This window comes from Mytilus californianus, unplaced genomic scaffold, assembly GCF_021869535.1.
Source record: "Mytilus californianus isolate M0D057914Y unplaced genomic scaffold, xbMytCali1.0.p SCAF_5, whole genome shotgun sequence".
NCBI lineage: Eukaryota > Metazoa > Mollusca > Bivalvia > Mytilida > Mytilidae > Mytilus > Mytilus californianus.
In genome coordinates, this window is record NW_026262701.1 from 37,272,870 (window position 1) to 37,296,791 (window position 23,922).

A 23,922-nucleotide genomic window follows, 5' to 3' on the forward strand; every position below is an offset into this window, starting at 1 on the left:
TGCTTTTCTTAACGTAATCTGTACTTATCTTCTTTATCTATCAATTATGCACTTTAAAACACGTGTCTCATCACGGCGTAGAAAACACTTCTCAGTTCCTTAAAGGTTTAGGAATGATACATTATTTTGCTTTTGGTATAATGCAGAGTGCACGAAGTGTCTAGTAATAAACTCTTAACTCTAAATACCGTATTATCTTCATAAAATGGCTGCGCTCATCATATTTAATGGTTGATTGTAGCCTTTAAGTAGCAATCAACCTGAGTGTAAAACTTCAAAATTTAAAAAAAATCGAAAAATAATACATATTATTAATGTGTGTTTTGAATGTAGGAAGACGATATATTTTGATAATTTAACAATGCGCAATTTATGTTTAGAAATGTTTAAATACACGTTAATACTTTTTACCTCTTAACATACATTGGCAACTGCGAACCAACTATTTGAATACCCTATAGCTACTTGTAATAATAATTTGATACCCTAAATATATCTCTTTGTAATTGTTAATCTTATCAAAGTCATAATAGAATATTTGATGGGTTTCGTGTTTCTCAATCTTAAGTTTTTTATATAGTGTTTCGTAAACTTTGTCGTCTTTGAGGGTTTTTTATTGTCAGTTTATCTTTCTTTGACTTATCAGTTTAAAATGTCCACCTGCTATCTTCTCCTTCTTTTGTTTTATAATATTTCAAGATGACTGACGAAATATTTTTTCGAAATGTGCTCATAATGTGTCGAATTCAAGTCAGCTTTGACATCTCGTTATTTTGTTTTACGTAGACTAAAATTCAATGTTTATAACACATCATTATTCAGGCTTTGGTCGGGTTGTTGTCTCTTTGACATATTCCCCATTTCCATTCTCAATTTTATTTCACAATATACACATCACACAAACCATGTCGGTATACTGATTTCTAGAAAAAAAAGTAGTAAAAACATAATTTGTCATATTGCTCTAATGGCTTTCAGTGACATATATCCGTCATTCTTAAGTTATCTTTCTATCTCAATTATTCTTAAGTAAAGCCTATCTTTCCTTGCACAATGTCAGTTATCTACAATCTAACAGGCAGTTCCAGCTCCGACCCGCATCCAAAACAAATGAAAACAACACGTTATAAATTACATGCGTCTAAAGCGCTTTTCTGGATTTACCTTCATCAGGAACTCTCAAAGCCGAATATTTGAACGTCAAAGATGTAAAAGAACCGAAACATTTGAAGAGTTATATAACCAAAAGTACCTAAAACAAATAGCCAAATCCATCTAAGGTCAATTCTGCATGAAGGAGTTGAATCCTTAGTTTCTTTATAATTTAAAAATTTATAAACGGACAATTTTAGAAAATTTTGTCATAAATCATGTCGGTACCCGAAGTACTAACTACTAAAAGATGATACCCTCGGGGACTAATAGTTCAACTCTACACTAAAGAAAAAATATTTCTGGAACAGAATCGATCAATGTACGGAGTTTAAATTATATACATTGTATAATCATATGCTTTTCAGAATTTTGGTAGTACCCTATCCAAAACGAAACAATATAATAAATTAAATACAAGCAAATGACCTGTCATAAGATATTCATAATTTGGCTTCCCAATTAACTTAAAAACTTAGTATAATCGTTATGAAAATAAATTGTTTTTTATCTATTCTATGTAGCTCTTAAATCTATCATTCAGACTCAGACGTTTAGGTTTCACGTCAGCCTATGTTCATACGTATGTAAAATACATATTAATTCTAATAAATATTTGAAAATAAATAATTTGTTTTACTAAAATATACATTAATTAACGTGTTATCAGGCAAATAAATGCAACTGTATATAGTAAAAAGAAACTTTTCCTAAGTCAGAAAATCAGCAATGGAGAAAATCTACTCAAAATTGCCCTAAAATCTCTATCTCTCATTGACCGATTGTCTGTGTAACATATAGAGTTTGAATGCGTAATCTTGCCATTGCAACATGACTGTGTAGAAGATTCATATGCCGTTGTACCACAACATGATAAACCACTGGGTTCAGTAACAATTCCGTTGCAACATGTTTCATGTAAAGGACTATAACTCTTATGTCCACAACTGTAACACTCTAGTCCTCCTATTGAATACAGTTTACCGGAACAACATGTTTGATAAAAAGGACTGTAACTCTTGTCTCCGCAACACTCTAGTCCTCTTTGTGAATACAGTTTACCGGAACAGCATGTTTCATGTAAAGGACTATAACTCTTGCCTCCACAACTGTTACACTCTAGTCCTCCTATTGAATACAGTTTACCGGAACAACATGTTTGATGCAAAGGATTGTAAATCTTGTGTCCACAGCACTTTACTCCTCTTTGTGAATACAGTTTACCGGAACAACATGTTTCATGTAAAGGACTATAACTCTTGTCTCCACAAATGTTACACTCTAGTCCTCCTATTGAATACAGTTTACCGGAACAACACGTTTGATGCAAAGGACTGTAAATCTTGTGTCCACAGCACTTTACTCCTCTTTGTGAATACAGTTTACCGGAACAACATGTTTCATGTAAAGGACTATAACTCTTGTCTCCACAACACCTTAGACCTGTTTGTGAATACAGGTTACCGGAACAACATGTTTCATGCAAAGGACTGTAAATCTTGTGTCCACAGCACTTAAGTCCTCTTTGTGAATACAATTTACCGGAACAACAAGTTTCATGCAAAGGACTGTAAGACTTTTCTCCACAACACTCTAGTCCTTTTTGGGAATATAGTTTACCGGAACAACAAGTTTCAAATGCTGGACTATATGCCTTGTCTGAGCAACACTGGTAAAATGGTTCTACCTTCTGATTTATCGATCCATCGCAACATTTTTCTGTCTTTGGATCATAAATTTTCTCACCACAGCAGTGTCCATCCTTTACTTGATATATTTTTTCATCGCAGCATGTTTCATATATCGGATTATATGCCTTGTCCTTACAGCAGGACGAGCCTTTCTTATAATGAATAGTATCTTTACAGCAGATCGCATATTCTGGGTTATAAACCTCCGTTTTGCAACATGGCCACCCCCCAGGGACAGTTATCACACCATCACAGCAAGTCTGATAAGAGGGATTGTAAGCCTTGGAGTCACAGAATTTCACTACAAAAAATAAAGATATGAGATTGTTATCAAAATGGAATATTTCTTTGACAATAATTTAATACAAAACAGAATTACTTTTGCTCTATACTCAAAGGAGATAGATTTGAACTTGCATTATGGGGCGATTTTATAACTTGAAAGTGGGTTTGCTATGTTGATTTCACCGATATCCGTTTGCGCATATAATGCATTAAATTGTATCTTCAATTCATTTGCGCTAATGCTACTTTTGTGCTACTTCATTTTGGAAATTATAAATTTCGTTTTCTTCAATATAGAAATTGATTTGAAAATTTCTTTTAATGATTGGCTAAGCATAAACGACTTCCCTCCTCTGTGTGACCGGCAATTTCCACTGGAGGGAAAAAAGCCATTTTAATTTTTTTTTAAATCAAATTTTAAATTATATGAAAGTAAACAGATGTAATATCATTGACAAAGAGTCAATTCATATGGCAAAATCCTAGGTTCTTTTTTCATTGAATTTGCACCACGTGACTTCTGTCCTGTTAAGTAAATGACCTCTGTTAATTGTATATTGATAATTATAAATTCTATCAAATTGCGGATAATCAAGTCTTTTCCCATTTTGAGGAAGATTACCAGGACAGATAAAACCAGGACATTTATATATTGATATGTTTTAATCTGTTAATTTTTGTTTTATTCAACATATTGTCAAAATTTAAACTCTGTAATAAAAAGCAGGGTATTTACTTCTTTTTTATTTGTAAAGTTTTTAAAAATTAGAAAGCAAAATTTTAAAAAAAAATATGCCAGGACAGTTTAATTTTAAGTACAAAAAGGGAGAAATTGCCGAGAAAAGTTTACAAATAATTGAAATCATTTCTCCAAAACAACTGTCTGGCATAATATTTTTGTACGATTATAAAGTTTAGGGAATATAATCATTTAAAAATCTATAATTTAATATTTTTCGTCTTTTAAAGGTAAAAAAATCTGCCAGGACAGTAGCCTATAGCCTATACACCTTATCGCTATTTGTCCGCCATTACTGGACATCACAAAGGTTCCCGTAAAATTTTTACGTCGTAATAGAAAACGTCGGACGCCACAATGGAAAAGTGATTGTTGTATGACGTCAATAGTTCAAGTGTCGCAGATTCCAAAATAGCAGCGATAAGGTCTATTACGTTAGAAATTGTGAAGAAATTATCTCAAATTCAAAATATAAAGTTGAATATCTTCTTCAAAATGAATGTCTGACAAGTAATTTTTTGTTCACTGGAAAGGTTAAAATATAAGCTTTAGGAAATTACCTTTATATAATTTTATGGATTTTATTTCGTTCACACAATAAAAAATCTGCCAGGAGGACAGTAGCCTAATACGTTAAATGTTCTGAATAAATGGCGGAAATCAACAACGAAATGTTTAATTATAAATCAAATAGTGTCTTTGTTACGATTGTCTGGCATACTATTTTGGTATTATCATAAAGTTGAGGACCAAATAATTTAAAAAATCAAGAAATTGAACTAAAATAAATTTTCATTTTCGACAGTAAAAAAATATGCCAGACAATAGCATATTACATCGGCACTTGTGAAGAATTTTGTTTCAAATTCAAAATAATTATCTGGCATAGAATGGTTTTTTTTTTTATTATTATCTAATTTAAATGTTTGCAGTTTACAAATGTGAAAAACAACAATACTAATCGTGTTAATATATATAAGACGCAAAATGTGAACAAATTTAGTCAGGTAATTTATTATTTGACAGTAATAAAAACTTCAAAGTCACTAATTGGTGTCAGATCCTTTAAAAGTTAATTTAATGATCTAATTAGCCATGTGTTTAGAACACAGGAACATGTCACCTTCTTTACCCCCAGTACATGAAACGTGTTTTCAAATGTTGTATTTCTTAACTCCTTTCTGCCATCACACCGTAACATGTCTTCTACTGAATCAGATTTGCCACACTCACTATTATAGTTTTATATTTAGGTTTACCTTTTATGCTTATTTATTTTTTCTTTGGAAATGGATAAACTCACCTTTTTCCAGACAATTCACAAGATATTCTCTCAAAAGTTCAGTTTCAAATTCAACATGTACCCCCATGAAGTTTTGGTGCTTGCGGTAAATTTGAGATTTAATCAACTTTTACAGACATAATAAAATAATGATAAAATTGAGAATGGAAATGGGGAATGTGTCAAAGAGACAACAATCCGATTAAACAGCTTGCTGTGGGTTTTTGTTATACATTTTTTTTAATTCTATTCCGAATAGATAGGGAGCAGTTAAAACAATAAATATCTTCACATAGGTATTCATTACCCCACGCTCAGTTTGGCTGACAACACAGGGTTCATTTAATACCGTAGCAGCTAGATAGCCGCTATGTATTAGATATCTATCAATGTTGAACGATATGCTACGTAGCCAGGCTATCCAATTGACGTCATTAATAAATAACCTATCCGACGCCATTTTGGATTCTCTAGATAGCATGAATTTTTCAGGCTATATAGATCTATTTAGCGGCTAGGCTAGCTTTACGTTCAGAAGTCGAAGTCTACGTAGCAGCTATAGATGATATTGAATGCACCCCTGATTACACAGATTGCACAGATTACACAAATACAGTCAGATGAAAAGCACGTGCCAACCAAATATTTAGCTATATATATATATATTGAGTATAATAGTTAAAATAATTGACACTGAAGAAGGCTATTTGTTAAGCCGAAATATTTGTCAACACGATTTTATAACAACATCTTCGTATAATACCATCTTATATAAGTATCGTTGTGCAAATCTCTAGACTTATATATTTTTTTCCTTATCTGCACAGTATCGTCTATTCTAGACGATCCGGTACATAGTAAATTTGCTGGTTGGTGCTTTTTATAGACTTCTATATATATATTTATATATATATATATATATATATATATATATATATATAAAGTCTAAATTGAAAACAACGTTCAAACCTATGATTGCGTTGGATAAAAACCGCAATTTTTATACGTGTGCATGCAAAACTAATTTCGTTGTAGAGGGGTCTAAATACAGCACAAACAACAATTTCCAAAAGACCAAAAAAAAGTGAAAAAGTCTATTTTAACAAAACGCATTTGACTAACAGGTCGAACAACTGATGTTCTTAAACCCTGCTGACTGCCATTGGCGATTGCCAAATAAATTGATCACCAGATCTAACAAAATGGATCTTTATACTAATTAAATACCAAACAGAAAACAATAAACTTGTGGAAAAGATGGTATACCACAAACATGAGGTGCAAAAATTTGTACACCATATCCGGATTTCGACAATAAATGTCTCTTCAGTGATGTTAGGGATCGAAACGGTATTTGGAAGGCCATATGATTTACCTCAATTTAGGATAGACTCTAGAATTTTAAAGAGTCGAAATAGGATGAACGGATCATATAAACCCGAAGGAAAATATAATACAAGCCCAAACGAAAAAATATAAAAAGTCTAAATTGAAAACAACGTTCAAACCTATGATTGCGTAGGATAAAAACCGCAATTTTTATACGTGTGCATGCAAAACAAATTTCTTAGTAGAGGGGTCTAAATACAGCACAAACAACAATTTCCAAAAGACCAAAAAAAAGTGAAAAAGTCTATTTTAACAAAACGCATTTGACTAACAGGTCGAACAACTGATGTTCTTAAACCCTGCTGACTGCCATTGGCGATTGCCAAATAAATTGATCACCCGATCTAACAAAATGGATCTTTATACTAATTAAATACCAAACAGAAAACAATAAACTTGTGGAAAAGATATATATATATATATATATATATATATACTAGTATATATACAAGTCTAAATTGAAAACAACGTTCAAACCTATGATTGCGTTGGATAAAAACCGCAATTTTTATACGTGTGCATGCAAAACAAATTTCTTGTTAGAGGGGTCTAAATACAGCACAAACAACATTTTCCAAAAGACCAAAAAATGTGAAAAAGTATATTTTAACAAAACGCATTTGACTAACAGGTCGAACAACTGATGGTCTTAAACCCTGCTGACTGCCATTGGCGATTGCCAAATAAACGGATCACAAGGTGTAATAAATGGATCTTAACTATAAATTTAATACCAAAAAGAAAACAATAAACTTGCGGCGAAGATGGTATACCGCAAACAAAGGTGCAAATATTTTGTGTACACCATATCCGGATTTCGACAATTAATGTCTCTTCAGTGATATAAGGAATCGAAACGGTTATTGGAAGGCCACATAATTTACCTCAATTTAGGATAGACTCTTGAATTTTGAGGAGTCAAAATAGGATGAACGGATCATATAAACCCGAAGGCAAATATAATACAAGCCCAAACGAAAAAATATAAACAAGTCTAAATTGAAAACAACGTTCAAACCTATGATTGCGTTGGATAAAAACTGCAATTTTTATACGTGTGCATGCAAAACAAATTTCTTGTTAGAGGGGTCTAAATACAGCACAAACAACATTTTCCAAAAGACCAAAAAAGTGAAAAAGTATATTTTAACAAAACGCATTTGACTAACAGGTCGAACAACAAATGTCTTAAATCCTGCTGACTGCCATTGGCGATTGCCAAATAAACGGATCACAAGGTGTAATAAATGGATCTTAACTATAAATTTAATACCAAAAAGAAAACAATAAACTTGCGGCGAAGATGGTATACCGCAAACAAAGGTGCAAATATTTTGTGTACACCATATCTGGATTTCGACAATTAATGTCTCTTCAGTGATGTTAGGAATCGAAACGGTTATTGGAAGGCCACACTGATAATTTACCTCAATTTAGGATAGACTCTTGAATTTTGAGGAGTCAAAATAGGATGAACGGATCATATAAACCCGAAGGCAAATATAATACAAGCCCAAACGAAAAAATATAAACAAGTCTAAATTGAAAACAACGTTCAAACCTATGATTGCGTTGGATAAAAACTGCAATTTTTATACGTGTGCATGCAAAACAAATTTCTTGTTAGAGGGGTCTCAATACAGCACAAACAACATTTTCCAAAAGACCAAAAAAGTGAAAAAGTATATTTTAACAAAACGCATTTGACTAACAGGTCGAACAACAAATGTCTTAAATCCTGCTGACTGCCATTGGCGATTGCCAAATAAACGGATCACAAGGTGTAATAAATGGATCTTAACTATAAATTTAATACCAAAAAGAAAACAATAAACTTGCGGCGAAGATGGTATACCGCAAACAAAGGTGCAAATATTTTGTGTACACCATATCCGGATTTCGACAATTAATGTTTCTTCAGTGATGTTAGGAATCGAAACGGTTATTGAAAGGCCACATAATTTACCTCAATTTAGGTATATATATATATATATAAGTAGGACGACTGTTCTGGCAGATATTTTACAATGAATACCAATAAATATAAACATAACTTCGTTGGGAATTTAAATGTAATAGTCTACTGTCCTGACAGATTTATACTGTGATACTACAAAATACATAAATTGATTTTCATATTTCCAAAATGTTCAACTGGAAACCCTTATAAGAAATAACAACTTTATGCCAGCAAGGGTTTATATTCTTACTTTATAAATCCTTGATGCCAGACAATTATATTTAAGAAGATATTCAACTTTGTATTTCGATTTGAAACAAGTTTTTTCACAAGTTAAGACGTATTGAGCTACTGTCCCGGGAGTTTTTCTTGCTTTAGAAATGAAAGATAATTCAATATCTCGTTTTTTTTTATGATTGGGTAAATTTTTTGTGTTGATGTAATAAAAGTCCATAAAATTTATATTCTCATAAAGCTTATATTTCAAACTTTCCAAAGAACAAAAACTTGCTTGCCAGACATTCATTTTAAAGAAAGTATTCAATAGATATAAGAAGATGTGGTATGAGTGCCAATGAGACAACTCTCCATAACTTTATATTTGATTTTTAGCGAATTTCTTCAAAATTTCTGACTTAATAGACTACTGTCCTGGCAGAATTTTTTGCCTTTTAGAAGACAAAAAAAATATGCCAGACAGTTGTTTTGGAGAAATGATTTCAATTATAAGTAAACTTTTCTCGGCAATTTCCGCCATTTTTTTTCTTGGAATTTAACTGTTTTGGCATATTTTTAACGGGCCAAACTCTATTTGAAGCTTATGAGCAGACGTAATTTACAAATAGCTCTTCTAAAATCAAAGTTCTTAACCAAAGAGAGATAATTTTCATAGCCCAAATTTTGTTTACATTTCAAATAATTGAACAATTTTCCATCAGAAGCTCTTTTTTTTGGCTAACATACCAATTGTTTATATATTCAGTGTGAATTAATTTGTTATATATATTCAAAAATTTATAATGTCCAAAATATTTTACTTTTTGTTTAATTTCAAAAACTTCTAATAATTTCTTAACAAATAAGAACCAAGAAGTTATGTTAGATTTGTGAAGCTCTTGGCTGCATTTATAAGCGTCTTTCATCAGACTTGATTCAGTCTGAAGATTTTCAAAACTATACCAGTATTTTACAATTGACCGTTTACAATATCATAATGTAGGGGGAAACGCCCCAGTTCTGATAATACAGCAAAACTTACACTTCTTTTATGTACACCAAATATAAATTTTGAGAACTTGAGATGAAGTTTTTCACACTGAATCTTTTTATAAATATTTTCAAGATTAAATAAGGAGGATTGTAATTTATTACAAGAAACATTATAACCTCCCCATACCTCTGAATTATATAACAGAATGGGTTTAAGGGTATGATCAAAAATATGTACACAGGATTTTATTCCCGGAGACAAATTTATAAAATCATTTCTTAGTTTATAATAGGCCTTAAGAGCCTTATTATATAGTTCAGTTTTAGCTAGATGAAAACTTCCAGATGCAGTGAAGTGAACACCTAAGTATTTGTAATGAGAGACACAATCTATCAAGTTATTCTGTAGCAGGAAATCAGCCTGAATTTTTCTTCCGGCCTTATTAGTAATGATAACTTTAGTTTTTCCAATATTAACTTTAGGGCACCAGTCAGCACAATATTTTTCTAGCTGATTTAGTCTACTTTGAATACCTGTGGCTGATGTTGACATAATTACAATATCATCTGCATACATCAAACAATTCAATTTCTCTGAGTGAAGGGAAACTGCTGTATCCAGACAGGAGTCAAGATAAGATGGAAAGTCATTTATAAAAAAATTGAATACAGAATTTGAATATATGCGGACAAATCATGAACAATCGCTTCTTGATTTTTTATTTTTATTTTGAATCTGGCTTTTTGACGAATTTTGGCTATTTTATATACCAATTATTTACAGTTACGCTTCCGATTTTCTAAAACGGTCGAAAGATTTTTAAGTTGACACTGTTAATTTGTGTACGTACAGAAGGAAAAAATAACACGTACTATCGGCCTAAATGCGGACAAATTGTTAATGCGGTTGAGAAATTGGCATTTTTGCATACTTATTTAAGGGGCATGTGTAATCCTATTAAAATGGCTGTCGTCATGATAAAGCAATATGGCCGCTCTTCAAATTAGCAAATTGCTCAAAATTTTGCCATAATATGTGTCCACCAGAGACCAAAAGACGATAAAGAAAACAACAATAAAAACTTAACTTCTACGTCATTTGGTCTCTGGTGGAGAGTTGTCTCATTTGGAATCATACCATATCTTTTTATTTTTATATATAGATCACCGCATGACCTCCAATAATAAGCAATTTTTGTTTGAATGTCTTACAGAATTTGAGATCCCCTACAACAGTGTGATTGATTAATGTTTGCTCAACGTCCAGTGGAAAATTTTTCATGAATGGTCAGGACAATACAACAATGTGGGATGTTCATTAACTCTAATAGTATAGTGTTCATTCAAAAAGTCGACAGATTAATTATAGTACATGTACATGTTTTCATGTAAATGATATGCTGGTAAAATGGCGCAATTAACATTATCAAAAAGTTTGACATTGGCGTAATAGGTACATTTTTTAAATAGTATTTGGCGTTAATCGATTCCTGTCAAATATGTGTCGCCTTATCATGAAAAATAGTCTGATAGAAAGAAAAGTTACAAAATATTCTATAAAATTTTTGACAAAAAAATCCGTAACACATGTTTAAATAATTGCCAATGTAATCCTGCTTTTATTCTCCTACCGAACATAAATTATATATTTATCCCTTATTTGATATAATTGCATAAGATTTTTTTAAAACGGAAGCGACAAAAAGAGACAGTAGAAAAAAAGATTCTCATTTCAGGTTAACTGAGAATATGATATTCAAAAACATATTCAAAATATCACTTAGAAATAATATTGTCTACAAATGTTTTCTGTAACTTACTGTTCGTAAATGCACCTATTCCTCCTGTTACAACATGTAATCGCGAGAAGATTATCAAGACGATGAAATAAATTCTCTCTTCCATTACAACATTTATCATGATTTAGAAATTAAAATTATCCAACCAAACATGAAACTGATATACGTTATGTGTTTGTTTTTTCTGACTGTCATCACATTAGTGTAATGTAATTGTTGTCAAGATATGATTATGTCAAACATATGTTATTGCTAATGTAATTCAAAAGTACTTTTGATTTTAAAATTAAAATGTTTTGTTCAATGTATTTAAAAAAAACTATTTAAATTCAAGGATACGATATATCATGTTGTTACAAATACCAAATCGTATGAAAATATTTTTCATAGTATCACATATACGTATGTCATTTTGATTTAGAATGATTTATGTAAAAACATAATTTAAACAATTTAATTTAAGATAATTCAACAAACATAAACAATCAAAAAGAAAGGCATTAACATAGTGTATACTGGTAACTTCCTTTCCAATATGATCGGTAGTTTTCCTTATATTCCGAATATGGTGTGTCAAACGTTGCAAAATTCACAAAAAATAAAATGAATGTTCATAAAAATTAAATCATTGTTCGTAAAAACGAGTATATGTTCATGAAAACAAAATATATATTCAAAAAAATCAATATATGTGTTCATAAAATAAGATATATATGTATAAAACATAAATATATGTTCATAAAAAAATATTTGTTCTTAAAAAAAATATAAATGTTCTTAAAAACATCCAAAAATTAACTTCCTTCCATCAGTATGGTACACAAAAGGAGAACCTAATGCTAGTAAATTTAAACACTTTCCCCCATAATTTTCTTAGTCCTGGTCCTGCATCTAGTCCGAGTCAGGGTTTCAGACCAAAGTCCGTGTCCGGAGTCCCGTCCGGTCAGGGTTTCAGTGCGTATACCCAATCAAATACACTGTTACAAAAGCAACGAGGAATCCCATGATGCAAATTATTGAACCGTATTTATAATTTTTTAAGAACATATATTTTATTTTATGAACACATATTTTTATTCCTTTTTTTATAAAAATTTTGTGTGTATGAATATGTATTGAACTTTTCATGAATATATGTTAAATAACTTTTTATGGATATATATTATGAACATATATTTTTTTTTTAATATTGCAACGTTTGACACGCCATATCCGAGTGAGCCAACGCTTCTTTTCAGACTTTTCAGACTTTTCAGACATTTCAGACATAACAACTGTTGCTGATACGTAGGTATATACCTTCTAACATTTATAGGTAAAACATATCCACCCAAAATATATTCTGGCGTAACAAAGTGCTCGTCATCAGGTCAACCGAATTGAAGTCGGTATAAAAAAAACAAAGAAAATGATGCCTACAGACCCGCGTTCGCCCTCCGTCTAGTAATTTTTTCAACAAAGAAGTTGAAAGTGAAACTGAACTTCTAGCCGCGCTAATGTTTATTTTCAATTTTGTACACTATTATTTCCTGCTTTTTGGGGGGACAGTATAATTATTTTAATTTGATTCTACTAGTATTTTTTAAGTCAGTGTAAACAAAACAAAATTAAAACCCCCCCACCTAACCCAAAATAACAGCCAAACCCATGTGTCAATTTTCATTGAAAGCTTTATCTTGATTCTTGGTACTATTTCGGAATGATTACCTCCCCTATATGAAATAAGAATATATGGTATGATAGCCAATGAGACAACTATCAAAAAGAGTCCGAATAACGTGGATTAAGCAATCATAGGTCACAGTACTACCTTCAACAATGAGCAAATACCATACTATATAGTCAGTTACAAAAGATCTCAGTATGACAAAATGTAAACAATTTAATAGAAAAAAACTAACGGCTTGATTTATAACATAACAATAAAGAAAAACTGGTATAACAGACAGCAACCAATGACAACTACTGATTTACAGGCTCCTGACTTGGGATAGGTAGATGCATGATATGACTGGGTTAAAAATGCGAGAGTTTAACACTCAACTTACCTAGGGAAATTATGCAACAACCTAACACAAAAACAAACTGTAAAAATCCGTTTTAAATGGCTTGATTGATCAGATCGAAACGAACCACAAAAACAACTAGCATAAACACAAGACACTAACCTTAATTGGTCAGTCGTGTACATGTAACAGCGCAAGATAAGAACAAATTGTAAAAATCTGTTGCAAAAAAAACAACTAAAAAAACGACAGAAAAAATAAATAACAATCTAAGAGTGCTCGCAGTTATTGAAAGGTACATGTAGTTCAAAGCCGAATTTCCACTGATTAAAAACCATGTTTCCCTGACTTAAATATCAATGAGTATACATACAAATAATTTATCCTACAGAAGGTCGGTGGTTCTCTCCGGGAATTCCAGCTTCCTCCACCAATAAAAACTGACCAGCCACGAATTAGCACAATAGTGCTGAAAGTGGCGTGTGACATCAATCAATCAATCAATCAATCAATCAATCCAAATAATTTAAAGTAAAATACGTCATCAGCAGTCCGAGGAAAGCATGCCTTTTTTGCAACGCGCCAACCTATTTATATCGGCTTGGTGTGGAGCTTTAGTTTTAATAACTTAACAGGATAATAGGTTTAAATTATGAAATCAATGAAGTTCCTTGTACTCTAGACATTTATCTATTTAAATCCTCGTCGTGACACGCCACGCTTTCAAAGTTTTCTTTAAACGGAATGAAGACTTGCAAGTCTGATTGTAATCATTACTGAAAGTAAATATTAAACTATTCAGATACGAAGTCCATTTAGGACCTCCAGAAAATATAATTTGAATTCGATATCACGAATTTAAATTGTCATCACGGATTCTAGAATTCGTTATCACAGATTAAATTCGTTATCACGAATTTATAGAATTAGTTATAACAGTTTTTTTTTTATTCGTAATAACGGATTGAATTCGTTATCACATTTTTTTGTAAGTCGTGATTACGGATTAAAAACGTGATAACGAACTTTATAATTCGTTATTACGGATTAAAATCGTTCTCACGAATTTGTGTGATTTTTTATCACAGTTTTTTTTGTAATTCGTGATTACTGATTAAATTCGTTATCACAGAATATTGTAATTCGTGATAACGGTTTAAAATCGTTAAATCAAAAAGTATAATTTGTGATAACGGATTAAATTCATTATAACTATTTCTACGAATTTGTGATAACGAATTTAATCTGTTATAACTATTTATGAAATTCATTATAACGATTTTAATCCGTTATAACGAATAATTAAAAAAAAATGATAACACATTCTACAAATTCGTGATAACGAATTCAATCCGTTATAACGATTTATACAATTCGTTATCACGATTTTAATCCGTTATCTCGAATTACCAAAAATTGTGAAAACGAATTTAATTCGTTATTACGAATTACAAAAACTGTTATAACTTATTCAGGAAATTCGTTATCACGAATTTAATTTGTCATAACGAATTCTTCAATTCTTGATAACGATTTAAATTCGTGATTTCGAATTCAAATATATATTTTAGGAGGTCCTAAATGGGCTTCCGTAGTACGATACAGATATTACCGTGTTTAGTTAGTTAAAACAATTTTATAACTACAGTAATTTTGCAAATATATAAAACATATTCTCTAATTCTTTGGCATGTTAACCGTTTCAAAGTCCATTTAGGACTATTTTTTGTTATTCGTGATATCGGATTAATATCGTAAAATAGAATTTTATAAATCGTGATAACGAATTTTTATAAATCGTTATAACGGACTGAATTCGTTATCACGAATTCAAAGAAATAGTTATTTCAATTTGTTTGCAATTCGTGATAACGGATCAAAATAGTAAAAATTAATTTTATGAATAGTTATCACGAATTCGTAGATATAGTTATCCCGAATTTAATCCGTTATCACGAATAATACAATTTGTTATAACGATTTTAAACCGTCATTACGAATAACAAAAATCTGTGATTACGAATTTAATTTGTAATCACGAATTACAAAAAAAAACTGTGATAACAAATTGCACACATTCTTGAGAACGAATTTAATTCGTGATATTGAATTAATCAATTCTTTATCACGTTTTTAATCCGTTATCACGAATTACATAAAATCGTGATAACGAATGTAATCTGATATTACGAATTACAAAAACCGTAATAACTAAGTCCATAGATTCGTGATAACGAGTTCTACAATTCATGATACCGATTTTAATTTGTGATATCAGATTCAAATTATATGTTTTGGAGGTTCTACATGGGCTTCATTTTCGTTTATCAAAAATGAAATTTATTTTGATAATCATTAGAGAAATATATACTTACAGAGTTACTCGTGAATTATCGGATTTATCTAATCTCGATAGTTAAATTATCGAATTTATATAATCTCGATAGTTAAGTTATAGAATTTATCTAATCTCGATAGTTAAATTATCGAATTCTAATTATCTCAATTGGATAAATCCGAAAATCCTCTGGAACCAATGTAAGAATCCAAAATTAATTAATGTTTTTTACTGAAGTTGTCATATCTAAATTGCATAATTACTTTTTGTCAGCATCTGATATTTTATTGTATTTTGTTTTTTCTCAAGTTACAGTTCCTTCAGAGTTCGATTTTTTCAGCTTGGGTTCGTGATCAATTTTTAGTGTTTTGCGGACTTGTTTTTTTGCTTGTTTTTTTTTTTCTTTACAAAGTTGTCTGTCTTTCTTTCGACCTATGGTTTTCGCCGCCCCATTGGTATCTTTTCCTCCCGTTTTACTTCTCTATCTTAACCAAAATTTTACCATTACACAAGTGTGTTTAAAAAGATACACATTTCTTTGTATGTAGCACCAGCTGAAACAAACAAAAGTGGAAAAATCACACAAAAGAAACTTCCTGAGAACTGGATGGAGAAAAGGTAACAGAAAAAAAATAGTCACAAGAAAAGTCAAGATAAAGAGAAATCACTAAAAAGCAAACGCAATTCTAGTAATATACATTTAAATAATATTTGATAAGTAAACACGTTCATATGTAAATGATTACATGTTCTCACTAATTTGTAAGGTTTTTTTGTATTTTTTTGTATTTTTTTTCATATGTTTAGACAGGGTTGACATATAGTCCTGTCAGCTATATTAGCCACAACAATGTTTATAATTTAAATGTCAACTTAATGTAATTTTGCCAATATATAAAACATACTTCATTTTTCACGGACGCGCTCGTTTTAACCTACATAATGACTGTTTGTCAGAAATAGACATGCAGATGCGTATTGTCTACCTTGCATTATTTTTTATTGTTATAATTGTATAAAATTAGAAGCTTGCTTTACTGATTTGTTAAAACAAAATGTTAAACTTGCTACATATTAAAACTAAAGAATTGTAAAAAATCGTATACATACAAAAACTTATTTCTTTCTATATACCACTTTTCAGGGTGTTCCACCTTAGCATGGTACAATTTCCCAAAAATCCACCTATTTCCAACGACTATTTTTTCGAGCACGCCATTTTCGAAGGAACTTTAATATGATATAATGTGTTTCAATGAACATAATTATTAAAAAATTATGTCTGTTCAGGTTGAATAAAGACTTGAAGGAAAATACAATGTATTTTTAAAGAATTTTGATTTTGAAATTATTAAAAACTAAGGTTTCAACTCCCTCAGGCAAAGTTGATCTTAGATGGATTTGGCTATCTTTTAGGTCCTCTTTGGTAATATAGCTCTTCAGTTGTTTCGGTTCTTATACATCCTTGGCTTTCAAATATTCGGCTTTGAGCGTTCCTGCATGAAGGTAAATCCAGAATAGCGCTTCGGACGCATGACATTTATAACGTGTTGTTTTCATTTTTTAAGAACAAGTTGTCTCGATTTTTGTACATTATAAATGTGCGGTCTACTCGGTATGTATTCGCATTATATGTTTATACCAGAAAAAGTTCCGTTTGAAGTTGTCTAGTAACTGAAAATTCAAAAAAGTTAATCGTTGCTGCATATCAACCGATTTTGTTGACAATTTTTACTGAACCCCTCTTGACTAGTTAACTACCGGGAATTTGCGTATTCCAATTTCTTTTTAATAGCTAAACACGCCTAGTACATGCGTAACCCGTCTCCACATAAGGGGTTAAATTGAAAGTTACATGAATACGTATTCCAGTGATATATACGGTCAGTAGAAAAAAATAAAGGTTAGTATGAGAGGAAGTATGTTCACATAGCAACATTTCAAATAAATTGTATATAAAACTTCTAACGTATGCTGTACTTATTTTGTGCTACATTAAGAAGGAAATGATTAGATAATATGGTAATGTAGTTTTTTAGGGTTTTTTTATCATTTCTTATTACCAGAAAGTTTTCGGCACTATTGCTGTCATTTGGGAAGTCGCCATGTACCAATTGAAATTGACTTTATGAGAGGAGAACCTAATCAGCAACGGGACGCCTATATTGTATTCACACATATAACCATAATTCCTGTTGTTGTATCTTAAGTGGACCAGTATATGCGTTATGGGGATCAGTAACCAGTCAGGAGGATATTGTTAACCCATTGTTGTATTTGTACACATCCATTTTCATGATTGGTTTTTGAAAATTTATGCTTTTAATAAGATCAATATCTATCTTGATCGTGGATTTAATATGTTTTCTTTTGTAAATTGTTTTATCGCCATGTTCACCTTATCTCATTGTATTTGGCTTTATACGGTTAGTACTTGTATGTTACAAGTATTCATTCAGTCCATTTGAGCTACTCAAATACATTAAGTCAGTTCCAAATGAAAATAATACTACTAGTGTTAACTTCATGCGTTAAAGCGGCATTAGCTGTCAAATTCATGTTCACCGATTGAACTCCTATTCTCATATTTGATTTATAACATATTAAAACGTATCCAAATTACAAAAAGTCTGAATAAACAATTAACAATGCATGAACTCGAATGATATATATACCAGCATTTCGTGTGTATTTTAGTTAGATACCATCTAATTAACCATCGAGATGACCTCCGAAGACTTCTGGCGGTCATATAATCCTATATAAACATAAATAGAAATAGAAAGGGGGCACGAGAAATTTGAATTTTTTTTAGGTCTGTTTGGTTTCAAGTTATGGGTTAAAAAATATGTGAATGATCGTTTTTACCTTAAAAGAATGATTTTTGTGGATCAAATCAGTCAAGCAAATGGTACACCCTTGTTTCACTTTCAATGTTGACATTATTTTCCTTTTAATTGCTAAACACGCCTAGTACATGCGTAACCTAAGGGATTAACTTGAAGGTTACATGAATACGGATTCAATGAGATTAAATTATGGACTTGCAGGTGACTAATACATTAGCAATTTGTTTTAGCTCATTTTGACAAATTCTGGCCAAAGGGATTGCTTATGACGAAATATCATTTCAAAATTCCACTATACATTAATCTATTTAAATCCTCAACGTAACACGCTTTCAATGTTTTTTTAAACGAAATAAAGACTTGTAAGTCTTGTAACATAAATCTGAGTGTAATCATTACTGAAATTAAATATTAAACTATTCAGATACAGATATTACATTGTTTAGTTGATTACAACAATTGTATAGCTACAGGAATTTGGCAAATATATAAAACCTATTAATTTATTGATTTTACCGAATTTGTCTTCTAAACTGCATAATTACTTTTTGTCAGAATCTGATATTTTATTATATCTTGTTTTTCTCAATTAATAGTTCCTTCTGAGGTCGATCCTTTTTTTTTTTTTTTTTTTGCTTGGGTTCGTGATTAATCTTGTTTTTAGTGAAGTGTTTTGCGGACTTGTTTTTTTGTTTGTTTGGTTTTTTTTCTTTCCAATGCTGTTATCTGCTATTTTCGAACTATGATTTTTCATCGCTTCATTAGTAGTTTCTCCCCCTTTTTTACTACTTTATCTCAACCCAAAATGTTACCATCACACAGGTGTGTTTCAAAAAGATAAACAGTTTTTTGTATGTAACTTCTGTGGAGCAAAAATGGAGAAATCAAATGAAAATAAGTCCTGAAAAAGTCACAGGGAAAAAGTCACAAAAAAAGTCAATAAGAAAAATCACCAAAAAAGGCAAACGCAATTCTAGTCATATACCATTAAATAGTATTTAATTTGTAAGCATGTTCATATGTAAATGAATACATGTAAGGTTATTTTGGGGTTTTTTGTGTGTCATATGTTTTAGACAGTGTTGACATATTTTCATGTCAGTTATATTAACTACAACAATATTGATAGTTCGAATGTCAACTTAGTGTAATTTTGCCAATATTTAAAACATGCCAACATTTTTTTACGGATATGCTTTTTTAACCTACAGAATGATTTTTTATCAGAAATAAATATGCAGATGCGTATTGTCTACCTTGCATTATTTATTGTTATAATTGTATAAGATTAGAAGCTTGTTAAACTGATATTTTAAACAAATGTTTATCTTTGCTACATATTAAGATAAAAGAATAGTAAAAACTCGTATACAAACAAAAACTAAATTTCTTTCTATACACCGATTTCCAGGGTGTTCCACATAGTTCTTAGCTACTACAATTTCCCAAAATCCACCTATTTTCTATAGCTATTTTTTGCGCACTCCCTTTTCGCTGAAACTTTTAATATAAAATAATGTGTTGGTATGAACGTAATGATTTAAAATGTATGTTTGTTAAGGTTAAAACCTTGACGGAAAATATTTACAAATTATTTTTAAAGAATTTTAAGAACAAGTTGTCTCGATATTTGTACATAAATGCGCGTTCTTCTCGGTGTATTCGCATTATATTTTTATACAAGAATAAGGTCCTCTTAAATTTGCCTAGTAACTGAAATCCAAAAAAAAGATAATCGGTGCTAAAAATCATTGGATTTTGTCGAGAGGAATATATTCCCATAGCAACATTTCAAACCAATTCTATATAAAACGCCTAATGTATGCTGGCCTCAACGCATGCTACATTCAGAGTGAATTTATTAAATTAAATACTAACTAAGTTTTATTTGATTTTTTTCATTACTACTTTTTTACTCGAAAGTTCGTTCGTCCGAAGCGCTTTTCTAGATTTATTTTCATCGGGAACTTTCAAAACCATTCATTTTACAATCTAAATATAGTGCAATACTTTTAAAGCATTTGACCTAACATCTTTCCCTTTTTCTAAACTTAAAGACTGATCGAAAGTACTATTCAAAGTTTGTTTCTTAAAAAAAGAATGACCAACATAAATACACATACACGTATCTTGTTTTAGGAAAAGATGAATAGGTTATTTTCAAAAGATCTCTAATAGTGATACAACTAAAGAAGCTTAATTTTTTAAATTGACAATATATTTGTTACGTTCAGAGGACGTGTTTTACAAAAAAACAAACGGAATTCCTTACTTTTCGCCTTTTCTTGTCGACTTGTTCTTTTTACAGTTTTGAAGGAGTTTTTCAAGAAGACTGATCAGTGGCTAGTAGTGTCAAGTTTCACTATATACATATTGTTCTCTCACTGAAAACTGAACTTCAGAATTCTGTGTGCACTTATTATTGCGATTGTTGATCAAAAGACTAAAATGTAAGATAAATTATTGCTATTTTAGGAAATGCTTTACACAAATAACGCTATCAAAATTTAAAATGCGAGTTTTTATTTTTCGAAACCTATTCCGTCGGAATTTTTTGCAATAATAAAAACATCGCAAAAATTTCAGTAATGCCAGTAATTCAAAAATATAAATCAATATCAAAGCAGCGCCTGCATATGGAGAATAAATCTTTAAGTTAATACGATATTCCAGTACCTATAATGATTTCCTCGGTTTGCTGTTTACAAGAAAGCTATTGAACTTAGGCTTCCTAATAGTAAATTTGAAATTATCACTTCGAGCACTGTCATGATTCGGTTGACAGTTATGGAATATCTATGTCATAGATAACCATAGATATGTTCCAATTGTCGTAACCACAATGACGGGTGCTACTTGTAGATCATGATCCCCAGAGCATCTGACATCGTCCCCGGTGGCGGTGTGGTTTATATAGCTTAGTCTTCAGTTTTAGATTGTTAATATTCTTTTCGTCGTCATTTACTGTGGCGATGGTATTGCAAAAATTAAAATAACAAAAATACCGAACTCCAAGGAAAATTAAAAACGGAATGTCCCTTATCAAATGACAAAATCAAAAGCTCAAACACATCAAACGAATGAAAAACAACTGTCATATTTCTGACTTGGTACAGGCATTTCCTTATGTAGAAAATGGTGGATTAAACCTGGTTTGATAGCTATCTAAACCTCTCACTTGTATAACAGTCGCATAGAATTCCATTATATTGACAACAATGTGTGCAAAACAAACAGACATTAATATGTAAAAATGTCAAAAATTTGGATACAGCGGTCAACATTGTACTATAATCTTAATCACTATAAACAAAATTGACTGTTTTTCTTTGACTTATGGTCCTTAGTTATCCTTTTGCTACTTCTGTATTTTCTCTTTTTTTTATAAAAAGTGTCCACGTTAGCTGTGCTACAAATGTACATTTATTGCTTCTTTTGAACTTTGGTTACTTAATATATTTATATGCCAGGTCTTTGGCTTTAATCCTAGAATGAATAAACGTAATTTTGGACGAAAGAGTCATTTTAGATGCCTACCAAAACAATCTGCAATTGTTTATATCCATAAAAGTCTTCAAATAAGATACTATTGACAGTTAAGTTTCAGGGTAATAACGTTATTATTTTAGCCTAGTTCTGACAAAAATACACCATGGATGTCAAAATGGTGCGTGCTATTATTTTTTTCTTACTGTAAACTATTATACATATGGCCTCAAATGAGAAAAGTCTAGTTGGGAAATAGAGAGTGAAAAACCTAAGATTGGGATTTACTTTTAATATCTTTATTTTGGTATTACGAATCTCAATATTGTACAAATGCTCCAAATGACCAGAGTAGACACATATATTCTTCCAATAGTTTCGCTAGTAGAGTAACCTATAGCTAATAAGGAATTCCAAATTGAACATTTTAAGTGCTGTGTTACTTTGAACAATAGAATGTCACACTTTACTACAATAGTACCATTAAGAAATGCAATAATTTATGAAGTGGAAGAAAAAATAATTAGAATTTGTAAATAAATAAATACTATTATGTTGTTGAAATTTAACAAGTAAATCATTTGCCTAAAAACCTTCCCATGAATATAACAACACCACTTTTTCTATCTAGTATGTAATATAAAAATGGTCGATCTCCAATGAATGTAGAGTAAGTGGTATTCGTTGTGACTTTTACAAAAGGTTGTATAATATTGCCTTTTAGTTTTACAACAACGTCATGAAATGCATCCGACACATAAACTCTGCTGCTATCTTCCTTGATGAGATTTTTGAAATCTGCATGGGTCTTGTTAAAAATGTCAGTTATTCCTAGTGTCGGTAAATACCCCTTCAAATCCAACTTATTAGAAATAACAAACTTTGGAAGTGTAATGTCTATAGTTTTGTACACCAGAGTTGCGTTTAAGTATCTGATAATATTGATGGAAAGCAGTTTTTCAAACGCTTGTAATTTGTTAATGTCTTCAGGTAAGATGATAACCATATCAAACTTGTCACCTTTCAATGGTAAAACTAAAACTTCTGATTCCTTTAGTTGTCCATATCTTACTTTTTGTATGCTCCTCATCATGTCTAAAGCTTTTTTTGTTGTTTTATTGACGTAAAAATCCCTCATTGTAGTATGTAAATTGAATTTATGTTTCCAGTCTGCTTTAAATGAAACGGTGTTAACAAACACTGCAACTGTTCGTTCTTTTAACATTTCCCTTGATATCAAATTGTCAAAGTTCTTCATTGTTTTTTTCGAAATCCACCTATTTATAATCCGCGAGGATCTTTTCGGTTTTCTTATGAAATTTTTTCTGTAGAAATTTACCCTGAAAAATTCTTTCCCTTTTTCTTTAACTGTATCTTGGATTGTGTATCTATTATTTACGAACACCTCATTGTCCAGTTTAATACGCAGTCCTTTTCGTGGAGATGGAAGAATAGATGTAAGAACTGTATAAAAGAAATGGTCTTGATCACTTGTACTGCCTTTGAAAATAGCAGACGATATTTGAGATTTAGTTCGACCATTCGTACCGAGCATCAACATCATTAACGCTGCTGAAATACTGAAAGGTGATAGCGTGGTGCTTGTATTCTGAATAATTTCGTTTCCGGTTGATGAAATTGATACACTATTATCCAGTGATACATTTAATGGTTGCAGCTCTGTAAAAGTCACCCAGACCTCGGCGATTTCCATGATGTATCTGTATGAACCAGTAC

At 30.9% G+C, this 23,922-nt stretch overlaps 2 protein-coding genes across 2 annotated transcripts; both read right to left on the reverse strand.

Annotated features, from left to right (window-relative positions):
- Window positions 1-1,767: 1,767 nt before the first annotated feature.
- Window positions 1,768-11,774, reverse strand: LOC127701817 (galaxin-like). The gene is made up of 2 exons (XM_052205784.1): window positions 11,528-11,774; window positions 1,768-3,144 (listed from the first exon to the last, which is right to left on the reverse strand). The coding sequence occupies exons 1-2, from the start codon at window positions 11,625-11,627 to the stop codon at window positions 1,868-1,870; spliced, it is 1,377 nt and encodes a 458-aa protein (XP_052061744.1). The 5' UTR covers window positions 11,628-11,774; the 3' UTR covers window positions 1,768-1,867.
- Window positions 11,775-22,519: 10,745 nt separating this feature from the next.
- On the reverse strand, window positions 22,520-23,922 carry LOC127701230 (antithrombin-III-like). The gene has a single exon (XM_052205047.1). The coding sequence runs from the start codon at window positions 23,897-23,899 to the stop codon at window positions 22,763-22,765; it is 1,137 nt and encodes a 378-aa protein (XP_052061007.1). The 5' UTR covers window positions 23,900-23,922; the 3' UTR covers window positions 22,520-22,762.

Coding starts and splice junctions, on each gene's coding strand:
- LOC127701817 (XM_052205784.1), bottom strand. CDS start 11,627: ATGATAAATGTTGTAATGGAAGAGAGAATTTATTTCATCGTCTTGATA. Junction 3,145..11,527: donor AATAGGTGCATTTACGAACA/GTAAGTTACAGA, acceptor TATTTTTTGTAG/TGAAATTCTGTGACTCCAAG.
- LOC127701230 (XM_052205047.1), bottom strand. CDS start 23,899: ATGGAAATCGCCGAGGTCTGGGTGACTTTTACAGAGCTGCAACCATTA.